The sequence below is a fragment of the Gadus morhua genome, unplaced genomic scaffold (genome assembly GCF_902167405.1).
Source record: "Gadus morhua unplaced genomic scaffold, gadMor3.0, whole genome shotgun sequence".
NCBI classification, from domain to species: domain Eukaryota; kingdom Metazoa; phylum Chordata; class Actinopteri; order Gadiformes; family Gadidae; genus Gadus; species Gadus morhua.
In genome coordinates this window covers 74,040-100,984 of record NW_021963961.1, presented here as the reverse complement: position 1 = coordinate 100,984, position 26,945 = coordinate 74,040, and the positions used below count along the sequence as shown (strand labels likewise).

The window sequence follows — 26,945 nt, the reverse complement described above, 5'->3', positions numbered from 1 at the left end:
ACCCCTGGTGCTGATAATGTAGTAGGCTGGTCTGGACAGAAAATGCCAGGGCTGAATTTCTGTCCCAGTCCACCCCTGCAAAGAAGTATTGAACTAAATTTCACACATGCTCTAAGTTGATGTTCAGCCATCCTGCAGTTACTGATCTGTTTCATTTCATAAATATTTTATCTAAAACCTGTATTTTTAACTTGTAATGCAGAAAGGCATAGCCAGAGACACTGGTTGTAAATAAGCGTAGGCTAGAAACCTTCTTTGAAAGGCATCTGTTTAACGTTATTCAATTTTGAGACCTATATTATGTTCTTTGCCTTTTCCCCTGATGATTATACAAATTAATAAAAAATGTGGATCCCTGTGTTCATCTCCCAGTTTTTCTCTATGATGCTGTTGAGGCCAATGACGTATGATGGTACAGCTTCAAAGACGCAAGTCACTTCCTCTTTAGTTTTATGCTCGAACACACTATCCACCATGTTCGATGAATCCGTTATTCATATGATATAAGAAGGCAAATGGAACCAAAAGGGGTTCTCTGGATTTTTACTTTATTACATTTCTCTTTGGATTATTAATTTCGGTAACCGAAAGAATAGTTGTTTCGTTTTTGTTTTTTTTCAAAACGCCTGTTCCGCAGTCCAACAATGGGGGGTATGTATTGTATGTATTGTACAGCCCATAGGGGTATGTCTGCCCTGAAATATGTAGGCTATCTAAAGGAAGTTAAAGAATCTCCATCGACACAGCTGATATCGAGGTAGGTCTAATGTAGGTATATACACTCGACTCGGTAGGCTACATCTTTTACATCTTTACAATAGGCCTAAATGATCGAGGTCGTTTTCCAAACCAATGACATAGCATTAATGGCATTGTGTGTCCCGCACAATTTCGAGTTGGGCATGCGTTGCTCAAATCAATCGGTGGTGTACTGTCGACGTGTATGGAGGACGAATTGTGCCACGGAATGAATTTGTTGTTATTTAATAATTTACCTATTCAACTGTTAAAATAACGTATGTGCACAGGGAGATTCGAATCCTTCGTCACGAGCCTTTCATTTGCCCACCGATCTAGGATATGTGTGCGTATTTGGGCGCAGCGGTGCGCATTTCACGCGCGTCAATTGCCGCCCCTAGCACCAATAGGAAGCGTCGCGCTGCAGCTCCGTTGTGATATGTTTTGAAAGCAGCAGATCAACAAACTCAAGTCGGTATGCTACCCAGTGCCGCCGTTCCCATAACGCGCACTACGCGCTGCGCGTAGGGCCTCAAGTCCTGAGGGGGGCCCCAAAAAAAAAAAAATTCTTACTTGTATACTTCTGTTTTTAAGTTTGTATTTATGGATAACTATTTAATTTAAAAGATTTTGGACATTCCAATACCTGCGTGCAGGGCCGACGGACTGCGGGGGAAAGTGAGACAGTTGTGGGGGGCCCCAAGGCAGAGGGGGGGCCCATGGCAATAAAAAATAAAAAATAAATAAACATTGAATTATCCACCAGCCCATAGTGTGAGGAGTTGCACACGGCCACGTATGCTCCCCCCCGTCAACAATTGTTTGCTACCACCCCCCCCCCCCCCCCCCCCCCCCCCCCCCCCCCAACAATTCAGGGGCACCCGCGGGCACCCGCGGGCCGGGTGGGTTGGGTAGCAGTTTTCTCTAAGTATCGCGGGTTCGGGTGGGGCGGGTCAAAAAAGTCAAAACCCGCAACCACGCATTTGTTAACAGTTCTTCAATAAATAATTGCGTAAAGCTGTCGTTGTTGTTGTTGTTTGATGTAGACCTGCCGTTGAAGTTTCACAATAATGCGAATTTAGCGCAAATCCTTCTCATTTAGTTACGTGTTAAATTAGGCATAAGCCTCAGCCCCAGGCTTTTTATTTTATTTGTTGTTATTATTATTTTTATTTTTTTGCGGGTCAAATTGGGAGGGTCGGGCGGGCCGCTTCAGAATTCCCCACGGGTCGGGCGGGGCGGTTTGGAAAATGTCTTGGGTCGGGTTGGGGCGGGTGTTAAAAAAACGCCCTCTCGCGCATCACTAGTAGGCAGGGTTATACATTTTTAAAATGGTGTATTTGTATTGCAATAAACATAAATCCATCCTTTTTTATAGTTGACGGGAGAATTTATATCCTAGATTATAATTGTTTTATCTTAGGTTGAACAGAACAATCAGTGTAAGAGTGTTGGCCAACATAATAATCGAAATAAACAAGAACCTGGATTCGGGGATTCAGTCTGTATCTGGGGGACGAGACAGACGAACAGCAAAACACCCATGGAAACAAAGGTGTTTATATGGTTGCAACCAAGCAAGCTAGAAACATACAGGGCTCACAACAAAACGGTCGAGAAAACAATTTTTACAGGGCTCACAACAAAATGGTTGAGCAAACACATTTGTACAGAGACTATCAACATAAAGAATACCACGAAGACAAAGTTCACCCAAGGGTACTTTCAATTTCAAAAGCAACACGGCCAAGTCGGCGTCTGATTTGCAGTCTTCTTTTTCTGAAAAGCTTGCCCAACGTTTACTCGTGTCTGGCCTCTCTGTCGGTCAGTCTCCCTTTCTCTTCTTCTGTTCCTCCGACATTGGGTTTCTCTGTCTCTTTTTAGTCGGCTGATCTATGATGAATGTAACAATCCCTTAGTTACTTGTGTTTATATCGAGCCGGTTCCGTGTTTGGGGGTCTGTGCCGTAAAGCAATTCGTTACTTTGCGAGACCCGAGACTCCCGCGAGAGTGGGCGGCGGGTCGCCGGCAGAAATATATTCATTTTCTCCGCCAAGATGCGCAAGGGGGAGTCGAAACAACGAACAATCGAACAAAAATGTATAATAGAACCATCGCAATGACTCTTACCCTGTTATATTAAGGTAAATCAAGCCAAAAAAGTTGCATAGTTCCCCTTTCACTCGTGTCTGATCTCTTTTCTGGTCCATTCTTCTTTTGTTCCACCGACAGTCGCCTCTTGGGTCCCTTATCAGTCGATTGATCCATGATGAATGCAACAATTGCCTCGCAACTGGCTGTTTATATCTAGCCGGTGCCATGTTTGGGTGTGTGTCTGTGCCGTAAAGCATTTTCGAAACTACAATCTGACTACATTTTCGAGGCGCGATTGGATACTTCCGCTGCGTCACATCCGGATTGTGTCGGTCCGAACAGAGCAAGTTGCATATGCGCTTTTTCCTTGGAGAGGTGACATGGGGCAATGACACACCCACCAAACGACCCAGAAATGGTTGCAGAACCATCAGAATAACTCTCAACCATTATAATTAATGTAATTTTGGCTAAAAAAGTTGCATAGTGGGCCTTTAAATCCAGAGAGACAGTTAATACATGATCTGATATCAGAGAGACAGTTAATACATGACAATGCATTTTTGAGCTTTGCCTGTGTTTTCTTTTACTTATCTATTTTATTGTATGAGAATGTTTCTATGTGAAGCACTTTGAGTCTGCTTCATGCATGAAAAGTGCTATATAAATGAAGTTGCCTTGCCTTAAATAAAAATATATATATTACAAGTAATCTGGTTTCTACATGGTGTGATTATATGTGACTTGATTTCGTCTATTTCCCATTATGGTTAATTGTTTGGGTACTTAGTCCACCATTGTTGATTTCCACCTGAAGAGCTAATCTCCAGAGCTATGGCTCGCCAGGCAATGTCCTTTTTGGAGTTGTCTTTGGAATAATAGGGGCAGACTTTTTGACGCGACGCTTCGGCGCCGGTGTGTTTAGGCCTTCAAGCCTACCAAACAGCTTTAAATATGCGCTTTTTCAGGGGCGGCGACGCTAGGGAATATAGCAGTGGCTTGAAGCCTAGTGGGGCGGCACGCGTCTAGCGGCCGTCGGTGTGGGCTAGTATGTCCGGAATAATGGGGGCAGACTTTTTGACGTGCCGCTTCGGCGCCGGTGTGTTTAGGCCTTGAAGCTGCTTACACACTGCCACGCGGCAACTCGCCGCCTCCATTCATTTCAATGCAACCAAGTCTCACGGAAATACATGACACTGTCACGTCACGTCATTTAATCTTGAAAGTAGAAACGGGTGGCCAAAAGCTGTCATATTGTTAGAAATGTGTGCTTTTGGCACGAAAAAAATGTAATTACGTGTCCCAGATCACGAATGAATGGATTAAATGACGTGACAGTGTCACGTATTTCCGTGAGACTGGGTTGTTCAATCATCTTTCACCGTCTTTGTTTAATACGACTGCATCACCTTCTCTCACGGATTTCACTTTCTCTCCAGTTGGAACTGCTCATGATCATATTGCTGCGTTGTCTCTGTGGAGATAGCACAGCAACACCACTACCAAAGCCCCCCTACCAAAGTAAATGTGTTATGTGCTTGATCATTTGTATGTCTCAGTAATATTCAGGACTCCTATCACTACAAGGGGGCGGGCGCCCAACGTTTGGTTGCTATCAGACGTGTGGTGCTCAGCTTCATAATGTTTATTGCCACGTTGTCTAGGGTCACGCTAACTCTGTAAGTGCAACTACAAATGTGTGTGGAATATCTTCACAGATGTAGCCGGTGCCCAAGTTGATTGGTGCATTGCTGAAATGTTCAGTGCACGTGAGTGCGCGCACGGCCCATAAGGCGAAGCCTAGTAGACGGCTACGCCTACAATCATAGAGTTATAATAACTTATTACACGGCTCTTCTCAATGCTGCTCCGTTCTCTGGCATGGGCCTTCCCGACTTCCGGCGGTGAATATCTTTCGATAATGATCGTTACTAAGCATATAATGACCGCTGTCAAGGAAAGTCCATTTTTTGCCTCTGATTCACGTCTTTCGTATCACTCCGCAAGAAGTCCGGTGACTTATCAACCCCAGCGTTGACGGTTGCTAAGTAACGTCAACGTCTTTTGCAGACTATTTCTCTGCTGATACTACGATAATACTACGAATGCTGGTAACAAATAAATTGTAAAAAGACACACCGTGTGAAGGGATTTTTTGCGTTTCGGCAAGTAGCCGAGTTATAAGCGGGATAATGTATAGAACTTCGCCGGTCATTATCACAAATAAGTCGCAGATAATGACCGGCGTTCTATACATTTTATCGTTTTTTGAAATCTGAAAGTTTCCCGCTTTCTACCTGAGAGGGTAGAAGAAGCCGTTACGCGCCACGGAACGGCTGCAAACTGCCCTGCGTCAATTCCCTTCGGGCGCGTAACGGCAGCGTAGCGTTGCCTTGCGAGCCAGCTGTATTCACGCGAAATCACGAGATCACATGATAATCCCAAAGCTAATGTACTCACCTTCCACTCCCAAAACTACTGCAATTAAATGCCAGGCTTTGTCCTTTCTGACATTGTCCTTATTATTTATTTCATAAATCATTTTATGTTGCTCCACTTCGACAATCAGTCTCTCGTCGTCCATGTTGCCGACCCTCTGAGTCGGCAACATGGATGTGTTGCATAGACCGCGGAACGTGTTTGAACAAGGGGGGGCCACAATCGCAAGAGGGGGTCACCAACATTTTAGGTCCGACATTATCCATAGCCAAGGCTATGCACGGTATACGAGGACACGCACGTAATGCCATCAGTCACGTCAGCCAGCACAGAACAGCGCAGAATAAAATGCACAAGAAAGGTACCTCGGTGGTCGGTGGTAACGCAACTGAAACTGCTTGCTTGTACCAGTACTAAAGAGAGAGAGAGAGAGAGAGAGAGAGAGAGAGAGAGAGAGAGAGAGAGAGAGAGAGAGAGAGAGAGAGAGAGAGAGCGAGAATGCGGATGCGGATGCACATCACTTTGCCAGGATGATTTTACTTTAAATGTCCAAACAGCCAACAACACTAATAACCCAAGTCCAAAATATGCCAGCACAGAAGTGCGCAAATTGCCAAAACAGTCAACACAGCACAGAAGGCTAGCCTACATAGCACCCTCTTGGTTCTTTTTAGCACATCGGGATTGCTTGGTTGATGAGGCGTTGTAAGATCCCTGCAGCACTCACTTGAGCAGTTCCCATGGCTAGCCTCAGCTAGGTTTGGTTCGGTTAGCGTAGTTGGAGTTGAAGAACATTCCTCTCTGTTGCTTGGTTGGTGGTCCACAGTTGAAGGTTGGGGTACAGCTGTCCCATCAGATGATGCTGCGCTTTTTATTTGTTTTCCTTTGAAATATTCAAAAATGGTTTTGTGCCTTTTCATTTTGATATTCCAATCCACGCCACGAACAATCTCTGCAGTCTACCACAATCACTAGTTCTACTTCTTTCGCGCGATTTTCAGTGCTGCGCAGTTATAGGTCTACATTTTGCAACATTCATGCATGACGTGTGACGTGAACAAAATTGGTTTAGAAATACGCTTGATTAAATTATTACAGCATGGGTTGTGTTTAAGTTTGATCTTGTCGGTTTTGAGTTGAAAAAAAAACTTACAGGCCAACATTCATTTATTTTTTTAATAATCATTTCAAAAAGTTACCCGGGCCACGGCCCCCCTGGCCCGGCCGGTTCCGCGGTCTATGATGTGTTGTGATAGGCAGGGGCGCAACTGCCTACTTTCTGGAGGGTAGGCAGACACATAGCAGCCCCCCCCCCCCCCCCCCCCTTTGATCTGGGCACAAATTTGACCTAAAACACACTCTGATATTGAATCAAAAAATTCATTTTGAGTGCATCAGGACAGATATCCGGTGTTTTTTTTTAGAGGCAGCCTTTCTAAGATGCTCTGCCAGTGTAACATCATACCGTGCTATAAGAGATCAAGGATCCCCAGAAAATTTCCATTTCTAGGATTTCCTAACAAAACGTGCATTTTGTCCCCCTCAGTGGTAGGTTTCTTTCTGCAGGGAAGAGTATGCAGTCGATCACTCGAGTCAACAGGCTCTCTGCAATTTGCTATCAATAGTTTTACCCAGGCCAATTCTTTCCACATCAGAAAAGCATTTATGTGGTAACCACTTGTTTCATGGTGCTTCAGTATCTTTGAAAGACACTGCCAGTCATCATACCCCACCACAAGGCGCGTGTCAGCAACTCTAGCTTCACCAAAAAGCTTACATGCAAAACAATAGACTCTGTTAGAACTGTTGGAACTGTTACTGGAGTACAGTAACCAATAGGGGTGGGAAAAATAATCGATTATTTGATGCATCGCAATACTGTGTAGAACGATTCAGTCTCGATTCAGATACGATAATAATCTTTATTTATTTTTTTGGATTATTAATTTATTAACTTTTGGATTATTAACGGAGTTATAAAGTATCAACTTTATAACTCCGTTTTTACTGGTTCTATTGACATAAATCAAAGACTTGCATAGAGATTGAAGTAAAACAAAATAACCACAAACAAGTTCCTTTATTTTTCTCGTTATGATCCGTTATATTGTAGGCTCCATTCTGATCAGTACACAGTTGCAAGACAACAGTAGGCTAACCTGTTGTTTTACTAGTAGTAGATTTAGCTAACCTGAATATTTACAAGCCTCCTCTTGATACACTGACATAAAAACGACTGTCTTTCAACCACTTTGAAAAGCTTTCTTTCATCCCTGTGCACCCTTTTTCCTTCCCAATCTTTCTTTTTCTATGTTGTGAACCCGAGGGCTTTCTTCTCTGCCTCTCCATATTGAGGTATGTGTCATGAGATGACAATACGGTTCAAATGAAGACACTTTGGCGCTCGCCTCCAGGGCGTGGTCGAGGGGGCGCCCACTGGAGCGCCGTGTGGGGAGGAGGGGGGGGGCGCCTTATCAGTGACGTCCCTCTGTTACACAAACGCTGTTAAAAACAAAAAATGCAGACTCAATTTTTTTTACTTCCATCGCTTTGGCGCCCCCTCTGGTGCGGCGCCCCTATGCGCCGCATATAGTGCATACCCACTTTTTGCGCCACTGGTGATAGGCTACATGAGCTGAGTATTGTGTTCTATTTTGAAAATTGACAAATTCTCTATGGCTTTTACTTTTTCACTTCCTGCTCTGCTCGATCTGCTCTGTTGAAATTGACGCGGTTCAGCAATGGCTCGCGTTAAAAATAGAAGTGCTACGGAATGATAGTGCTGCGCGGCGCGGCGCGGCGCGGCGCTCCTGGGACGCTGCTGAGACGTTCCGCAGCGCGCCCGTTGGGAATGGTTTCATTGATTAGAGTGGCAGCGATCAGCAGCGGTGACGCTTACGTCCCCGGTGGAAATCAGGCGTTACACATTGTGACTTTGAATTGAATAGAATACATTTTTTAATTGATTGAATAAATGTTTAAATTGGTTCTGAAAATAAATGTAATGTTAAAAGCACTTCTATTTCTATTTAATCAATGTTTGGATTAATATATATTTTTGGTCCTGTGTTTAAATGACAGAGGCGGGGTAAAAGACAAGCACAGTAAGTCAAATTATTTATATTTCATATATTATAAATTTTATATTTTTATTTTATGTAATTATTTATTAGAAAAATAGCAGGGGGGGCAATCACACACAAGCACAGGCCTAGTGCTGTGGGCCGCCTATTAACGGCATCGACAAAGTGGTTCTAAAAGTGTCGGAACAACCAGGAAGGCGACATTGAACATTTAGTAAATTGTAACAACTTTATTTTAAAGCATGCAATTGCAAAATGTCAGTGTGGGATGTATATTGATAATTCTTCATCCATCTTCATGATTCCAACAGAACTCAACCATGGAGAATCAGATGAAGGGCCCAGGTGTGCCGGTGAGTTGGCCGCTCTGTCTGTCGGCCCGAGCTGCTTGTTACTTAACGAGGACGGCACCTTTGCACTGCTTCGACCCAATACTGTGCTTAAGGCTTTGCAACCTCCGCCTCATTCTGTAGAGCCAGATTCCTGTGCCCGGTGCAGGGGCAATGGCTATGTACGTGAAATGCTCAGCCGCGTTCCGTTCTACACAACAGTTGTTTTTGTGTTACAGCAACGCTGCCAAGGGTCGCTACTGTCCTGGATAAAACCCACAATCTAATGCTCTAACAAATTACAAGAGGTCGAGAAGGACGAGACTTGGTTTGAATGATCAAGGCTTTATTGTCACCGCAGAGAGTAACAACATCACCACGATTTTTTGGTGAAACCGCATAAGCCTTGTGCGTTTCGACCGACCGTCCAGACGGAGCCGGCGAATCCGGTGCCCGAAACCGCACATTTCTGAAACAACCCTCGGAGGTGGTTTCAAATCTATCCGGACCTATGCGGTTTCGTGTTAGGATTTGTGTGGACGCCTGAAACGCAAACAATGACGCCATTAGCCCCCCACCAGCTGGGGGACGTCAGAGTTGCGTTGAATTTTTTATTCATTATTTAATTTGTATTCTTTTTATAGCTTTAAATAAAGCCCCTTGATAAATGTAATTACTAACTGTCCATAAAGAAGTATTTCTGTTCAGGTTGAATCTACTCGTGACTGAATGTTTGTATACGGCACGCAGGCTGTATGCGCGCATGTATGTGCGCAGGCTTGATGTGCTCCACTTTTTTCTGTGGAGAACCAGCGCCTTGAATATTTACGACAGCGTTTCTACAGCTCGATGCGGTTTCGCAATGACTCCGTCTTTACGGAGATATTCCTGAACCGCATTGAACGAAACTGGATCGTTTTCGCCTGTTTCTGCTCCGTGTGGATGGGGCCTAAAGCTGTGATTATCTAGACCAATCAGAGCTTCTAATCGAATGGTCCTACCATTATCCTCCTGAGCGAAGAATAATTAATATGTAGTTACATAGGACGGGTAAGCTTCATGGAGGCTTCCATGTTCTTCCGGTCTATGAACTGCCGAGAGGGACAAAAAGCACTACGTTGTACAGGAAATACAAACGCGTTTTCACTCTGAGCCAGCGTGAATGATGACTGAAATACTTCACTATCTTGCATAAGGAATAATTACTCATAAATCATTAGCTTAGTGATTTTCAACCAGTGTGCCGCGGCACACTAGTGTGCCGCGAGAGATCGTCAGGTGTGCCGTGGGAAATGTTCTAATATCACCCAATTAACCATTGTCGGGTGTCTGTGCTGTAATAAAGTGTCGCAGATAATGTATCGTAATTTTCTGACTATAAGCCCCGCCTTTTTTCCCATTTTTCGATTCTGCGGCTTATATAACGGTGCGGCTAATCTATGGATTTTTACAGCTAACGGCTACTCGGAAAATTGGTATTCAAAGCTTAAATCAGTATTCTGAGCTTCGTTTATTTTTTTCCACGTACGTGACGTTACAAGAGCGAGGGAGGCAAACTATAAGCGTCAGCGACACCAAGCAGAGAAGCGAGAGAGGTGGAGGAAGAATAGATATCTTGTTTCCCTTTACTTTATAACACAACATTAGCGGGATCTCGGGAAGAAAAGTAATACTTGACGAAATGCTAACCTTAGTTGTTTGTTTACGTTCGCTGTACAGCGCCGCGCCAATCAACTGTGACTGGCTTGCTGCAGAGCGTGAGCGTCTTGGGAATACCCGATCAATGTAATGGATATAATATGGACACATAAGACAATCAATGTTCGGTATTTGTTATGGATTTATTGTACAAATTCCCTGAAAAGATGCACGTTTCAGGATGAATTGAAAAGCTCCCGTAAGGGCTGAGATGGCAGAGGACAGCTGATTTGGAACGGAACAACAGCTGTTCGCTTTCACGGGGAAAAACTAAAGAATTTCAACCAACTTAGGCCTACTAATTAACGTTCAAAAGCTATCAAATATTCAACAAAATATGCAGATACTGTCAAAATCGGGTCCAGGGAGTATATAGGGATTATTAATGTTGTTTTATGATGGTGTTTTTTTCTGGAACGAGTATTCGAATATTTGCTCGGAAAAACCAACGAGTTTTCGAAGCCTGAAAAATGGCATTCGGGTCAGCCCTAATGGTAATTAAACATTAAAACAGAGAGAGACTGAGAGCTGTTGAGGAAGAGCTTCGTGTGTGTCTTTCTACCATTCCTGCCAGGATATCCATTTTGTGTTCATCGAAACAGGCCCAGGTTTCACACTTAGTGAGTATAATTACATTTAGAAAATATATTATTAACTATATGTGTTGGAGCTATGCAGTTCTTAGATTTAATTGTAAAACATTTATTTAGTTTGTTTGCTTAATATAAAATAATATGACTTTTATGTTTATTTTCTCGTTTGTAGGGATTGGAATTGATAAGAATTTCACGATTCCGATTCCGATTCTGCTTATCGATCCGATTCCTTATCGATTCTCTTATCGATTCTCATTGGGTGAGAAAATAAGTATAAATGTGTTTGTTTGTATTAAATCTCTTTAATATCTGATCAGAAGTGCTTCTAGTATTTGGAAATTGTACATTTTCAAATCAACTGGTCTAGACGAAAAAATATATGTTTGGCTTTTTAAGCCCAAATGCCATCATTATGTGCCATGCAACTAAAAACACAGACTGAAAACAGTCAAGTAAGAGCTTGTGCCTTTTGGAATGCTAACAGTGCTCATTTGCATTCAACTTGTAACAGAATTCAACTGACATAAACAAAATGAAGCATTGATTAGACAGAGATTTATTAGATGGGCCTACCTAATAAACCGTTGGAACACACAAGACCGGAAACCATAGCAATGCCGGTAAACAAATCCCGAGAAGCCCAATCCCTATGAGAGCTCCCCACGCTACGGCCATCCGGAGGCAACGGAGCTGTTGGCCTTGATATTATATATACAATTATAATTTATTATATACTATTATATATAGAGCTCCGGGAGTCGCAAACTGCAACAATCACTTTCTCCTCCATGCCGCAGTTCACCCCGGACTGCACTGCAATGAGTTTGACGGCTGAACGCTGATTGGCTGTTACGTTACACATGTCACTCAGTTATCACGCTGTTGAACGCTGATTGGCTGCCATCACGACAAAAACTTGTCGCCGGTTTTGTCCCGCGAAAAATTCGCCCTTATACGCGTCTCTACGTTCACTTTGTATGGGATCTTGTCGCCCCGTCGCGTTTGGTGTGAACGCACAATGCGATTCTTCCTCGGCGGCGACATGTTTGCTGCGTTCTGAACCAAATCAAAGCAGCGTGTGTGTGACGTCACAACGCATTTGCCGCGACCGGAACTGATAAGCGGAATTGTTAAGCAGGCTTGCTAATGATTCCAAGGAATCGGTTGACTCAGAACCGGTTCTGAACAAGAACCGGTTCTCGATTCCCATCCCTACTCGTTTGTATTATAAATTAGTTAATTTGAGTTTGTTTATGCTTTTGTTTTGAAGTTATTACTAGCCTATATATAGAGGTGGCGGGCATAGGTAAGACTGGGAAGGGTCATGGTTTTTTACCAGCTGTACGAGAGAGACAAAGGAGTGAGGCTGCTGGTTCACACTGTTGCACATTTGTTTTGTTTGCTTGGAAGATCGGAAAATAAACCTGCAGAAATCTAAATTCACGACTGGACAGTTGACTCTTTCCCCTGCACTGCGTAAGATTCGTCCCCCCTGGTGCCTCAGTGGCTATTTTGATTACTTTGCTTTGTTTGATTTCTTAATTTTCAAGTTATTGTTTTATTGAGGACAAATCGCCACTACAATATCTATGAAATGTACTGTGTTAGAGTGTCATTTTGTGTCATTTTGGTTGGTGGTGTGCCCCAGGATTTTGTAAATGTAAAAAGTGTGCCGCGGCTCAAAAAAGGTTGAAAATCACTGGCTTACACTAATGGTTCAATGCATTTTTAAATTTGTTTAAAATAACGAACCTCATCATCACTCGAATGACTCGATGAGGTAGTATTGGATGTCATGACACAGCTTCTTGGCACATACTGCCCACCGTAGTTTTTGAACAAGCGAGCACTATTAGTTTGAATGCAATATACAATTGTACCACTAGATGGGAGTAATTTTTACACAGTGTCCCTTTAACTTTACTGACCCATATGGCATACATTCAAGCATTAGATACAAAGAGTTACATATTAAACATTAATTATATGAAGTTAACATATTATGCATTACAATTATATGAAGCTAGGTCTTTGATTCAAATCCATTCATCGCCTTGTTTATTAACCTGTTCTTAAATCAACATGACTTACCACATGTGTTTAAGAGATGAGCCCTGTGAAAGGAATATTCATTTAAACAGTTTATTCGTTACACTTTATTCGTCTGTGGCATATACAGTCATAATCCTAATGTTGGTAGTGTCTGATTTTAACCGAGGTTTAAGTCTAGAATACACATTCTGAGGCCCCGTTTACACGAGTTCGCTTGCGGGTAAAAACAACAAAATATTTTATAGGAAGTGCCTTTCGTTTAGACGGTGACAGCGTTTTTGGGGCTTAAAAACGCAAAAATCTGAATCCAACCTCCAGAGTGGAAAACTTGAATACGCTCCGCCGTAGCGTTTCCGTCTACACTGCCAAGACGCAAAACTCTGCTCAGATCTGCTCACGTCGCGTACGCGTTTACGTCACATACATGCCCCAGTACAGGGAAATGAACAAACATGTTGGATTATTTCCATGCGTTGGACCGTCAAGCTGCTCTGGCAGCTCTAATAAACTAACAGGAGTCTTTCCACGAAATGTACAGGATATGTACAGATAGTATTACTGAACAGAGAAGGATCTGTAATTATGTTTTAGTTTTCGCGGCGCAGATAAGAAAAGAAAGAAGATTCTACTCATGCGCTCAGACATGGCGGTGTTGTGTGATAGTGTGTCAGAGCACCACCTAGCCGCCTGACATGAATGCCCAATCGAATTCCACACACTTTTGCGTCATCGTATGCACGCAGATTTCCTCTCGAAAACGCTTGTCTAAACACGGAATAAAAAATTAAAACGCGACGCTACTTTTGCGTCTTCTGTTCAGACCGTCATCATGTAACCGTAGCCTGAGACCACAGACGAGGAACCATGGGAGGGCGATTCCTCTCACCGTGACATGAGCCAGCCGTCTTTGAGGGGCCACTAATCCGTAAATGAGGAACACTTTGACTCAAGCCATGCTGGAGACGATCTCACCAGACTCAGACTGATATTTGCTGCCTGGCTGAATTTGCATGGCTTCGGCGGACATATGCAATACGGGAGTGGTCTATATCTCCCATAGTGAAACACAGAGCGAAGTAAGAAAAAAAACTTTGGGTTACTTAACGTAATCCCTGGTTCTTTGATAACAGAGTGAGGTGTTTCACCAACATGTCCCACCTTGCATTTACACAGAAAGAAACCGGTATAGAATAATTTGAGGAAGGAGGGTCGACTGTAAAAGTGCAGGGGGCGGGGCCCTGTGGCACAGTCCGACCTGTCTGTCAAGGACAGATGTGGTGCAATTGGAGCTTCCGTAGTAGGTCACGCCTATGCGATTCCCATAGTGAAACACCGAGCGAAGTTAGAAAAAGAACCAGGGATTACGTTAAGTAACCCAAAGACTCACTCTTACACATTGCAACTTTGAATTGAATGGAATTTATTTTTTTATTTATTAAATAAAAGTTTGAATGGGGTGGAAAATTAATTAAATGTTAAATGCACTAATATTTATATCGATGTTTGAATTAATTATTTTTTTTGTCCTGTTCCGCTTAATATACAGGCCATCAGCTTTGGGAGCGAGACAAATCTCAGTAAGTTAAATTATTGAAATTTTCTTATTTTATGTAATTATTTATTCAAAAATAGCAGGGGGGGCAACCACATACAAACACACGCAAAAAATGGGCCGCCTATTAACGGCATCGACAAATTGGTTCTAAATGTGTCCGAACAACCAAGAAGGTGACAATGAACATTTAGTAAATTGTATGTTGTATCCTGTCCCCTCTGTTGGAATCATGAAGCAAGCAATTCCAAAATGTCTCTGTGGGATGTATATGATTTTTCTTCATGTATCTTCATCTATCTTCATGACTCTGGCAGAACTCAACAATGGAGAATCAGATGAAGGGCCAAGGTGAGGAGATGTAATAGTAGATTGTGCAATTAGCTCAGTTGGTAGACACTTGTATCGAAATGGATGAATTTATGGTACAGATGCATTAGCACATATAGTGCCACATTTAATATGTCAACTGTTGTCGTTGCAGAAATTATGATGATAAATGGATAAAGAAATTAAGTTGTTTTTTTAGGAGATACCATTTTCAGGATTGCAGCCTTTTTTGCCATCTTGTGGTCAGAAATCAGTGAATGCCTCTTTAATGGGGTTTTACTTTGTTTGTAGCAGTTTTTCACTGTTCAAATATCTTTCGGATGTATACGATATTCAATTGTAAAACATTGACATTTTTAATGTTTTATTCCTGTGTTTCCATGTAGCCTAGATAACCAGAGAGCATCCTCACCTACACTAAGTGTCGTCTCCATGAAGAGTGACCGCTCCATTGATCATCCACCAGACCTCAACAAAGGAAAATCAGTGGAAGGGCCCAGGTGAGGAGATGTAATATTATATTGTGCTACATGCTCAGTTGGAAGACACTTGTATTCAAATGGACATATTGATGAAACAGATGCATTAGCAAATAAATGTATAGGGCCATATTTTAACGGTCTGAAACGCAAGTGAGAAGCGCAAAACGGAAGTAGCTTTGTGGGCGGGGCTCTGCCGCTGTTGCTATTATACCGGCGGATAAATGACTCTTGCGCCCGACGCAAATCTAAAAAGGGTTGCCCTGAAGTAGCCTAATTACCCGTAGGTGTGGTTTGGGCGTAACGTGCAATAAACCAATGAGAGTGCCATCTCCCATCCCCTTTAAGAGCCATGAGCGCATTTGAACCTGACGAGTTGATATTTTGACAGCGCGTCTGCAGTCTCCGATGAGACAGATGCATGACCACATGAATTTCAAACTTCAAATTGCTCAGTTTATGGCCAAATAAAATGCCCTAATTCACAAATGGAATAGTGTTTTCTTCTACAACTTCCGAAATACTGAGTCGTCATGTAAATTGCAGCAAAGAAAACTTAACACACATATGACATGCGGTCCTGTGGCCGCAAATGTGGGTCTATTTAATGATATGCGGCAATACATTAACAAACATAGCATACATTATCGACTTGTGTTCCTAATATGCATGTGTCCCCCCGTTAATGCACATTGCCATGGACTGTATTATGTGTTACGTGTTTAGTTTGCGTGTGTTTAAACAGATGGATGCAGACGCACGCACCTCATTCTTTTTAACACTCACTCGAGGTAAAACTATGTTTTCTCACGATCAAATACTCATCAATCCTAAAAGTTATGGGCTTGTACACGATGTCTGTGTCAAGAAAATATGTGTTTGCTGTACGGTGTTTGCAGATGCATTGATTTGAATACAACTTATTACCGCTGTATCAGCTGTTCTTTCCCAAATAATTTAACTAACGTTATCATTTACCCTAAAACATGATTTTGTTTTGGAAGGCTGGGATATAGCCAACTTTGCTAGAGTTTATCATTGTTATTATTATTAATTAACGCATGGCATAGCCTACTACAGTGTTCATTCATGCAGCCCCTATGGAAAAATTTTGCAGTTCCGACCTGCCATGGTACGTCAAAATAGCAACACCAACTGCGCTATCCGCTGGTGTACTTAGACCAGGTATTTGTCGGTCAGTTGCGCAACTGCTTTATCGATCTGTAAGATAGTACGATGTATCATTTGCGCTGGAACACACCTCTGCTTTTCGCCGACACGCCTCTCAGGGTGCAAGTTTAGTGCCGCAGGTTTCAAGATAGGGCCCATAGTGCCACATTTAAAATGTCACAGAAATTAGGATGAAAGATATAAGGAATAATGAAATTAAGTTATTGTACGTTTTTAGGGGATAGCAATTTCAGGATTTTTGTAGCCTTTGTGGCATCTTGCTGTCAGAAATCAGTGAATGTCTCTTTAATGGGGTTTTACTTTGTTTGTAGCAGTTTTTCACTGTTCAAATATCTTTCGGATGTATATGATTTTCAATTGTAAAACATTACAATTTTTAATGTTTTATTCCTGTGTTTCCATGTAGCCTAGATAACCAGAGAGCATCCTCACCTACACTAAGCGTCGTCTCCATGAAGAGTGACCGCTCCATTGATCATCCACCAGACCTCAACAAAGGAAAATCAGTGGAAGGGCCCAGGTGAGGAGATGTAATATTATATTGTGCTACATGCTCAGTTGGAAGACACTTGTATTCAAATGGACATATTGATGGTACAGATGCATTAGCACATATAGTTCCACATTTAAAATGTCAACTGTTGTCGTTACAGAAATTATGATAATAAATATAAGGAATAATGAAATTAAGCTATTGTAGCATTTTCAGGATTGCAGCCTTTGTGCCATCTTGTGGTCAGAAATCAGTGAATGCCTCTTTAATGGGGTTTTACTTTGTTTGTAGCAGTTTTTCACTGTTTTCACATTCCTGTGTTTCCATGTAGCCTAGATAACCAGAGAGCATTCTCACCTACACCCAGCGGTCTCTCCCTGAGTGACCGCTCCATTGATCATCCACCAGACCTCAGCAGAGAAGAATCAGCGGAAGGGCCCAGGTGAGGAGGATTATATTGTGCAATTTGCTCCGTTGGAAGACACATTGAAGTACACATATTGATGGTACAGATGCATGAGTACATAGGTTGTCACATTTAAATGAATTGTGATCGTATATTGTAAATATTGGGGGTATATACCTGAAGCTATTGTACGTTTTTTCAGGAGATACCATTTTCATTATGGATGCCTTTTGGCAAAAATCAATGACTCCGTCTTTAATTGGGTTTTAAATTGTTTTGCATCAGTTTTCCACTGTTCAAATATCTATGTGGGGATGTATATAATCAGTCATTTGTAAAACATTTCCCCTATTCTTGTCTCATGTAGCCGAGATGAGCGTCCCAGCAATGCCTTTGTGACTGATGACGTACCAAACTTTAACAATGGAGAATCTGAGGAAAGGTGAGGATTTTTAAAGCAAAGTAATACATCTTTGTTTTTACAATAAGGTCAATAAAATGCACCATACAATGTTTTTTTCAAGAAGTCAATCAAAAGCTTTACCACTGTGTGAAAGGGTGCTAAGCAGACAGTCAGCCATAAATAGTTAGTTGATTAAGTAGAATCACTAGGTAGGTGGGTATGTTGGTTGATGGCTTACATCATTACTTGTATGGATTGGATGTGGCAGATTATGATCTGGTCTGGAATGCATTTTTATTTATTTTTTTATGTGTGTCATCCCTAGCATTCAAAAAAAATTAAACAAAGCTGCCAAGAAAAAAGGTAAGACATTAATTTAGATCAAACATAAATTGAATCACCAGTCCTTGGCTATCAATTATTTTCATACTTTTTTTCTGAGTGCAACATTTTATAGCTCTCTCGCGCATTCAAATCGTTGTATCATCTTATCTCTTTATTCAGCCAAGGAAAAGCTCACAAAAAACCTTAAGAAGAGAATCATCGATGAGTACGGGATACGCCCGAGGAATGAGGAAATTGAAACTGACCTGTTCATCACAGGATGGCAGAAAGACAAAAAGGATGGTAGAGAGATCCAAACTGGAGCCAAGGACACAAGAAGACAAACTACATATAATGAAATATTTCAATCCAAAGGCTCTATAAAAAGAGTGCTAACAAAGGGGATGGGTGGTATTGGTAAAACCTTTCAGGCACAGACACTCATGTTGGACTGGGGAAGGGGAAGGGTTTACCCAGAAATTGATATGTTATTTAAAATCAATTTAGGGGAACTACAATCAACAGAAATTGAAAGTCTGGAGGAACTACTTGATAATTTATTGGGAAAAGACAGTGAGCATAGAACATCAGATTATAAAGACTACAAAATAGCATTTGTGCTTGATGGTTTGGATATGTGTCAACTTCCTCTTGACTTTGATCCCAAGAATGACTTGACTAACACCAGAGAGAAAGTTTCTGTGGACATGCTACTGACAAACCTCATCAAGGGAAATTTACTGCCGTCTGCTTGCCTGTGGATTCTAACCCAACACTCAGCTGCTGATAAGATTCCCACTGAGTTCATTGACAGAGTGACTGAGTGTCAAGGTATGTTATCCATCTATCCATCCATCTTTACTGTAGGGCTGCACGATTCTGGAAAAAATGTCGATATACAGAGGGATATATCAAATAGACACCTACCGAATCTTTTGTCAGGAAAATGTCAAACTATATACATGTACATCCCAAAGTCAGCTAGAGGGGAGCTGCCCATGCACCTGCAGTGGGTGCCTGAGTGTGTACCTTTTTCTAAGACCTTCCATGGCCAAAAATAATGTACTCACAGCCTTGATTAATATTGATTGCATTGTTTTTGGTTTTCCGACTTGGCGTACCTCAGGACTTTGGGGTTGTTCAGACAGAAAGCTTGTTCTAATGTTCTGATCTGATGACATTGCAGCGTTTGTCCAGGATCAACACCTGGACTGGTGTAGCTGGTGAAGCTCCATCTGAGCAGCTATGTGTTAAATGTCTGCGTCCGATTGAGGGTTAGGTTTTCCGGACACCTATAGTATAACGCTTCGGTGTGTGGCCAGGGACGCAGCAAGTGGGGGTGCTTAGGGTGCTGTGGCACCCCCCTGGCGGTCCCTGGCTGTAACAGCAAGTGAGAAAGTTTTCTGAACAAATTAATACTTTATTTTTTTTAGAGTAGAATTTTATCATACAACATGATTTTTCATGAAATTATTGACATCCACTCTTTTTGTTATATTTATCATATTAGCATTTCATTTTATTTAGGACATTGTCTGTGTAGGCTGACGTAGGCTATGACGCACAACGCAGACCAATGGTATGTGCGCGACGGGAAAATTCGAAAAAGTCTAGCTTGTTACAAGCGCAACGTGTCACAGAAAATAAGTATTTTCCGATTTTTTTGGCCCCAAGAAGGCAAAACTTTGCGATCAAAACACCAGCCGGACATCCAATTCCCTGCATTCCGTATGTGATCTGTCCATAGATGAATATGGTACTATGCTCAGTTTACATAAGCATGTTGGTGTTCAACATCTGTTGTAGTGCAAAACATTCTAAAACTGGTGTAAAATGTTGCTGGCCATATTAATAGACACGTAGAATGTTATCGTTTTGATTCTGGTTCACTTTGTCGGAGAAATCGTCACTTTCCTCATATCAGACAACTCGTAACTCTTGATGAAAATTAAGGCTTTCTTTTGCTGTCACTTTCCTTTTTAAACCTTTAGAAATAACCTCCTGAATCCTTGTTATAACGCTGTGTATAATCCCGGACCGCAACAGCTTGTCTGCATGTTGTTAGTGTGTGAAATTCAGCACAGTATCAGCCGAGTTGACTCTAATTTGTACATTGTTTACTTGCTAACGTTTGTGAATAACGGAGCCCTGAATATGACGTCACCCGTCATCTCGTCTCTGTAAACATTGGATGTTACGCAGCATTTATTATGACGTCATTATATAGACTCTCTCAGCACCCCCCACTCGGACTGACTTCCCGCGTCCCTGTGTGTGGTGCTTTTTATATGCACCATCGCTCATTATATCACTCATATCACACTCAACAGTTACACAACGATTGAGGTATCTTGGCAATTCAGAAAAACCGAGCAGGATTTATTTTTTGCCATGAAAAATCTGAATTCTGAGCTAATTAACTTGTTAACTCAGAAAAACAGAGCAGAATTATAAAATAGCGTTGGGCAGGGGGCGTGTTAAGCCCACACCAATTTAATCACCAATGCTTCAACTCTTGTGTCAGTCAAAAGTGTTCTTTCCTGTTCTCAGTGCTCTGCTAAACACTTTACTTTTCATGGTCGATGCCACAAAAATGCGAACACGCTAGAATCATGGTCATACAGTAACAAGAAAGAATTGAGCTCAGAATCAATACAGCGATATTTTGAAGATTAATCTTGCAGCCCTACTATACAGTATATATAAGCTATCCACACATCTTTTCATTTATCTATCATCAATCTATACTTCTAACATGCAGTAATCACTTAACATTTCTGCTTACTCTGTACATTTCTTTTAGACTCTGTGAAGCGACGACAGAAGCTTACCAAGAGCATGAAGAAACGGTTCACTAATGACTTTCAAAATAACAAAGATTTGATTCATCCCAACCAAAGTAACACTGAGCACATTGAAAAGGAGAGCAGTGATGCTTTGGGGAATGTCAAGGCAATATCTGTTGCTGTAGCTGATATTTTCAAAGCAAAAGAAGATGAAAGAATCAAAACGGTTCTAACAATTGGAGATGCTTGCATTGGAAAAACCATTCATGCACAGAAATTCACAAGAGAGTGGGCAGGAGCTGTCACCTCACGCACCACCCGATTTTTTAATTTTATATGGAGAAGGGAACAGGACACAGAAATGGTATTCCATCTAACTTCTCACCAACTATCTAAATTCAAAGAAGAAAAGAAAAGCTTGATAGAACTCCTCAACGACGTCTTCACAGAAACTAAACAGTTTGTAATATCTGACTTTGAGAAGTATAAACTCATAATTGTCCTGGACGGTTTGGATGGGCTTCCACTGGACTTTGGCGACAGTGTTAAAACCCTGAGCGATCCGAGAGAGGCAGCCCCTGTTAGTAGGCTGCTTTCAAATCTCATCAGGGGGAATCTGCTTCCGTCTGCCCTTCTCTGGATACTCTCCAGGCCTCTGGAAGCTAAGCAAATCCCCTCTGAATTCATCCACAGACAGACAGAAATACGAGGTAAGCAATTAGATGTAAATACTGATTAATATGTTTATAAAACCAAAAGCAGCATATGATCAACAATCCACTATATGTTAAGTGTGCACTAAATCAGTTTTGTTTCCTTCACATTTTATTTCGATTCAGAAAAGCCGGATTTTGCAAGCCAGAGGAAACTTAAAGCTCATTTGATCAAGCAGTTTGAACGAGTCTCCGAAGGGATCACCCAACAAGGAAAGTCAGCTCTTCTGAATGAGATCTACACAGAGCTATACATCATAAAGGGCGAGAGTGACGATGTCATTGGTCAGAACGAAAGCAGGCGGGTTCAAGCAGCATCATTTGAAAGTGGTAGACAGGAAACGGCAATCAAACATCATGACATCTTCAAATCAGGACAAAATGGAGGAATAAGAAGTGTTCTGACAAATGGAATTGCAGGGAGTGGAAAGACAATTGCTTTACAGAAGTACATGTTGGACTGGGCGGAAGGCGCAGTCAATCAGGGCATATATTTTCTCTTTACATTTCCCTTCCGGGAGCTGAATTTGATGAATACTGTAGAGCACAGCTTTGAAGAAATTATAAATAGCTTCTTTCCCGAAATGAAGACATCAGAAATCACAAATTATCACAATTACAAAATCCTTATTGTACTCGATGGCTTTGATGAGTGTCGGCTGGATCTTAATTTCAGTGAAAGTATAGACTGGTCGGACATGAAAAAGCCAGCTCCTTTGAAAGTCCTGCTGACGAATCTCATCAGGGGAAACCTGCTTCCCCGAGCACAGCTCTGGATCACTGCGCGGCCCGCATCCTCCAGAAACATTCCTCCGGAGTGCATCGACCTGGTTACCGAAGTCCGTGGATTCAATGACCACCAAAGGGAGCAATACTTCAGAAAAAGATACGATCCAGAGCTGGCCGAGAGAATCTTCTCCCACATCAAAACCTCAAGGGCACTTTACATCATGTGCTACATTCCAGTCTTCTGTTGGATTACCTCCACTGTGCTGGAAGACTTGATGCATAGCGAGGAGAACGTGCAGCACATGCCCAAGACTTTGACCGACATGTACATATGCTTCCTCTTGTTACAGTGCAAAGTGAGCATTGAAAAATTCCAGGGTGGTGATGAGAAAAGGGAGGACGTCAATGGTACAGAGTCATACTGGACCAAGAAAAACAAAGAAACTGTGTTATCCCTGGGGAAGCTGGCATATGAGGAGCTGAAGAGGGGTAACTTGGTCTTCATAGAAGAGGACCTAAAGCAACGGGAAATGGACATCACAGACTGTGCAGTCTACTCTGGCCTGTTTACACAGAACTCAATGGAGAGCTTTGATCTGATAAAGCAAAAACTGTACAGCTTTGTCCATCTGAGTATTCAGGAGTTCCTTGCTGCGGTTTATGCCTTTGTCACATTCGTCAACACAGAGAAAAATGTGCTCACTGAGCCTGCTATTACAGTCGGAGGCCAATCCGACTTCTACATATGTGCTGTGGACAAAGCTTTGGAAAACGACAATGGAGATTGGGACATGTTCCTTCGCTTCCTCCTTGGTCTTTCCCTGGAGACAAACCAGAAGCCTCTGCGTGATCTGTTGGTGAACCAGGCAGGAAGAAACCAGCCTGAGACCAACAAGGACACAATTGAGTACATCAAGAGAAAGATTGATGGAGACATCAATGCAGAAAAGCGCATCAATCTGTTCCACTGCTTGAACGAGCTCAATGACCATTCTCTAGTGAAGGAAATAAAGGACCACCTTCAGAAACAAAGCCTTACGTTTGAAAAATTCACACGACCACAGTGGTCCGCCCTGATGTTTGTCCTATTGACATCAGATGCGGATCTGAATGTGTTTGATCTGAAAAAATACGTCAAATCAGAGGAGGTTCTTGAAGGAATGCTCCCCCTAGTGAAAGTCGCCAAAACAGCTTTGTAAGAATTTCCAGATATTGTTGCTAATTTTTTACTTATTTTGTGTGAGTAATACTGTCAGTTTTGCTAAGCGAAAAACAGTGGCTTGCACTCAGTTAATTGTGACGCTAGCAGGTATTACATTTGGGGTTTCAAGGCTTTTGGACTCATCTGCATCTTTTTCATATACAGTATATATATATATATATATATATATATATGAGAGAGATATTTATATACTTTTAGGATGTTGGTTAAAAATGTATTTGCACATTTATATCGAAAATATGCTGTGGTATTCTATTTTTCAGACTGTAGTTTATGATTTTTTTGATAAATTATATGAATATGAATATGAATATAAATATGAATATGATATATTTATATCAGCTTGGCACCAAGAGGTTTTGTTCTGAGGTGTTGAACCTGAACCTCAATGCCTATCCCATTTTTGCTACAGGCTGAACAGGTGTGACCTCACTGCCAGGTCCTGCGAAGGCTTGGCATCCTCTATCCTGAAGTCCAGCTCTTCTAACCTAACAGTGCTGGACCTCAGCCACAATGATATCAAAGATGCAGGAGTGGAAAAGCTTGCTGAAAGCCTGAGGAGCAAATGCTGCAGGCTTGAGGTTCTCAAGTAAGTGCATGTTGTGACTTTGTACACATATGTGAATTTAAACTTCAAACATGACCACACGCTTAGTGCTCTGTATGATTATACCTTGTTTGCCCTTATGCTTGGCCTTTAGGTTGTCATACTGCCAAGTGACAAAAACTGGCTGTCTGTCACTGGCATCAGCGCTTGAGCTCAATCATTCACAACTGCAGGAGCTGGACCTGAGCTACAACTACCCAGAAAAGTCTGGAGAACAGAGGCTTTCTGCCATAGCTGCTGATCCAAAAAAAAGTCTGAAGACACTCAGGTAGCACCTGTGTGTGTGTGTGTGTGTGTGTGTGTGTGTGTGTGTGTGTGTGTGTGTGTGTGTGTGTGTGTGTGTGTGTGTGTGTGTGTGTGTGTGTGTGTGTGTGTGTGTGTGTGTGTGTGTGTGTGTTACTGATCGGTAATATAGTGTTTTAATTGTGTGTGTTTTTGCAGAATTGACCACGGGGGAGAATGCAGACTAAAGCCAGCTCCAAAGAAGTGTAAGTGTTCAACTGGAATACATCTATACACAAAACATAATCAAACGTTCTGCTTACTGGTTTAGGATTATAGGATCATATGAATATTGATGCGACATGAAAGATAGCAATCATTGTGATTAGAGCTGTCAGTTAAACGCGTTATTAACGACGTTAACGCAAACCAAATTTAACGGCGTTAAATTTTTTATCGCGCGATTAACGCAGTTATTTTATAAAAAAAAAAAAAAAAAAAAATTTTTTTTTTTTTTCTTTGGCTCAAAACAAAGAAGCAGTAGCCTGACTGCTATGTTCAAATGACATTTGTTCAAAGCAGTCGTTTAATTGCACTATAGGCTCTTTTTTTGTATCGTCCTGTTTTGATCAGTGTATATGCCAATGTTGTTATCAATAAAAAAGAATTTGCACAAGGCAAGCCGATGCAATTCACCATGTTGATAAGAGAATTAAAATGAGAAGAATTATGGGACAAAAAAATCAAGGGATATTTAGCATAGAAAAATAATTTGCGATTAATCGCGATTAATTAGAGTTAACTATGACATTAATGCGATTAATCACGATTAAATATTTTAATCGCTTGACAGCTCTAATTGTGATACAACGGTAACACCGTCTTGTATTTACTCGTTGTCCTTCAGATGGCATTGAGCTCACGCTTGATGGGAACACGGCCGGTGAGAGACTGGTCCTCTCTGAGGACGGTAGAACAGCAAGGCGAAAGAAGGCCAAGGACATAGAGGGTTTCTCCCCGGACCACAAGCGCCCGTCCATGAGGCCCCAGGTGCTCTGTGTGGAGGAACTGCCTGACCTCTGCTACTGGGAGTTGGAGTGGAGCGGGCACGTGGGTGTGGCTGTGGTTGATAGTCAAATCGATAGGAAGGGGCGGAGTTGTGGGTTTGGAACCAATAAGATGTCTTGGAGTCTGGTCGGCAAAGTAAAAGGAAATAAAGTGACGTACAAGTCTTGGACAGACTCAGCGAGGGGGACAACCTGTGTAACAACAGGCCCCTTCGGTCCTAGACTCGGAGTGTTTCTGGACAGAGATAGGGGAATGCTGAAGTTTGATGATGTTTCATCTGAAAAGCAGAAGCATATTCACACTTTCAATATTCGGTTTGACGGGCGTAAGCTCTTAGCTGGGTTCTGGTTGGGTAAAGGCCATGTGTCACTCTGTGAGATATAAGCGCATTCAACGTTTTTCTTAAAATGAGCAGACTCTTAATCAACTCTTTCAGGCAAAAGCATATCAGTCTTTATCTGAGGGCTGATGGTAGTTTAAGTTGCACTTGAAACGGCTCAAAACTGCACTGTATCGGCTAAGGAAAAAATTCAAGATGACTTGAATAAAGAAGACAAGATGACGCCTAGTCACCACTGCCAACTAGCCGGCTTATTAGACATGAATGTGTCATACATAAATTCAAACGTAAAAATGCCTTCTTACTATGCTCATTAGGTGAGTGCTGCATGCAGCGCTCAACTATTTTTCTTCATACGTTTTATTCTTTCTTTCTTTATTATTCTCTACAAACTTTGGGACCTATCTCTTTCCTCAATTTCTTAAATTTTCAAATATTAAGGATAGATATTAAGAATATTCTACTTTTAAAATATTATATTTTTTTAACATGGGAATCAATGGGAGGATGGCAGAGCCGTCCTCTGGTACTTCCAACTGTTTAAGACGTAATTAAATCAATTTTCAGCCGTTTATCTTGATAACGGAATTTCAATGTCATTTCAACTTTATTCAGAATCACAGTTTTAGTTTCATACCGGCTTTACATTGTTGACTCCATTTAGACTTTTGAACTTGATTTAAGCCATTTAACGTTTCTTTATGTCTTAATCTATGTGGCTTTATTCAAAAATATTTACAACCTCACTTTGTACTACAGCCCTCACCGCATTTTCTGCAGGAAATGCATTTTCTAGTTATTATTACGATTTGTTGTTTTCGTTATATTTTCATGAATCTTTGAAACATACCATGTGATCCATTTAGTGGTACTCCTAAAGTTAAAGGAAGGGAACCACTGATTTAGAGGACATTGAGAAAGAGGACCATTCCTATACATGTTGATACTGGAGCAGCCTGAAACAGGCTATATTTCTTGTTATTTATACAGTTTTAATGCAATTGTTTGACTTCTTGTCTGGAAATGTGATTAAATGTGAGATCAAACACAA

General features: G+C 41.7%; 1 protein-coding gene across 5 annotated transcripts; it reads left to right on the top strand.

Annotated features, from left to right (window-relative positions):
• Positions 1 to 435: 435 nt before the first annotated feature.
• LOC115538251 (uncharacterized) lies at positions 436 to 26,945 on the top strand. Of its 5 annotated transcripts, XM_030349921.1 has the most exons (17): positions 436 to 757; positions 8,353 to 8,375; positions 8,666 to 8,707; positions 14,576 to 14,606; positions 14,899 to 14,932; positions 15,298 to 15,411; positions 16,988 to 17,101; positions 17,406 to 17,516; positions 17,848 to 17,922; positions 18,209 to 18,246; positions 18,388 to 19,038; positions 21,011 to 21,703; positions 21,833 to 23,630; positions 24,070 to 24,246; positions 24,359 to 24,532; positions 24,706 to 24,752; positions 25,394 to 26,945. In XM_030349921.1, exons 3-17 carry the CDS (start codon positions 8,675 to 8,677, stop codon positions 25,936 to 25,938), a joined length of 4,635 nt encoding a protein of 1,544 aa, XP_030205781.1. In that variant the 5' UTR covers positions 436 to 757; positions 8,353 to 8,375; positions 8,666 to 8,674; the 3' UTR covers positions 25,939 to 26,945. The 5 variants fall into 5 exon arrangements, with proteins under 5 accessions (XP_030205781.1, XP_030205782.1, XP_030205779.1 ...); XM_030349922.1 differs by lacking the exon at positions 8,353 to 8,375; XM_030349919.1 differs by lacking the exon at positions 14,899 to 14,932.

Bases quoted from the DNA above. Each gene is read 5' to 3' on its own strand.
- LOC115538251 (XM_030349919.1), top strand. From the start codon at position 645: ATGGGGGGTATGTATTGTATGTATTGTACAGCCCATAGGGGTATGTCT. The intron at 758-8,352 runs GTAGGTCTAATG...TTTAAATGACAG, and splicing joins TCGACACAGCTGATATCGAG to AGGCGGGGTAAAAGACAAGC. The intron at 24,753-25,393 runs GTAAGTGTTCAA...GTTGTCCTTCAG, and splicing joins AAAGCCAGCTCCAAAGAAGT to ATGGCATTGAGCTCACGCTT.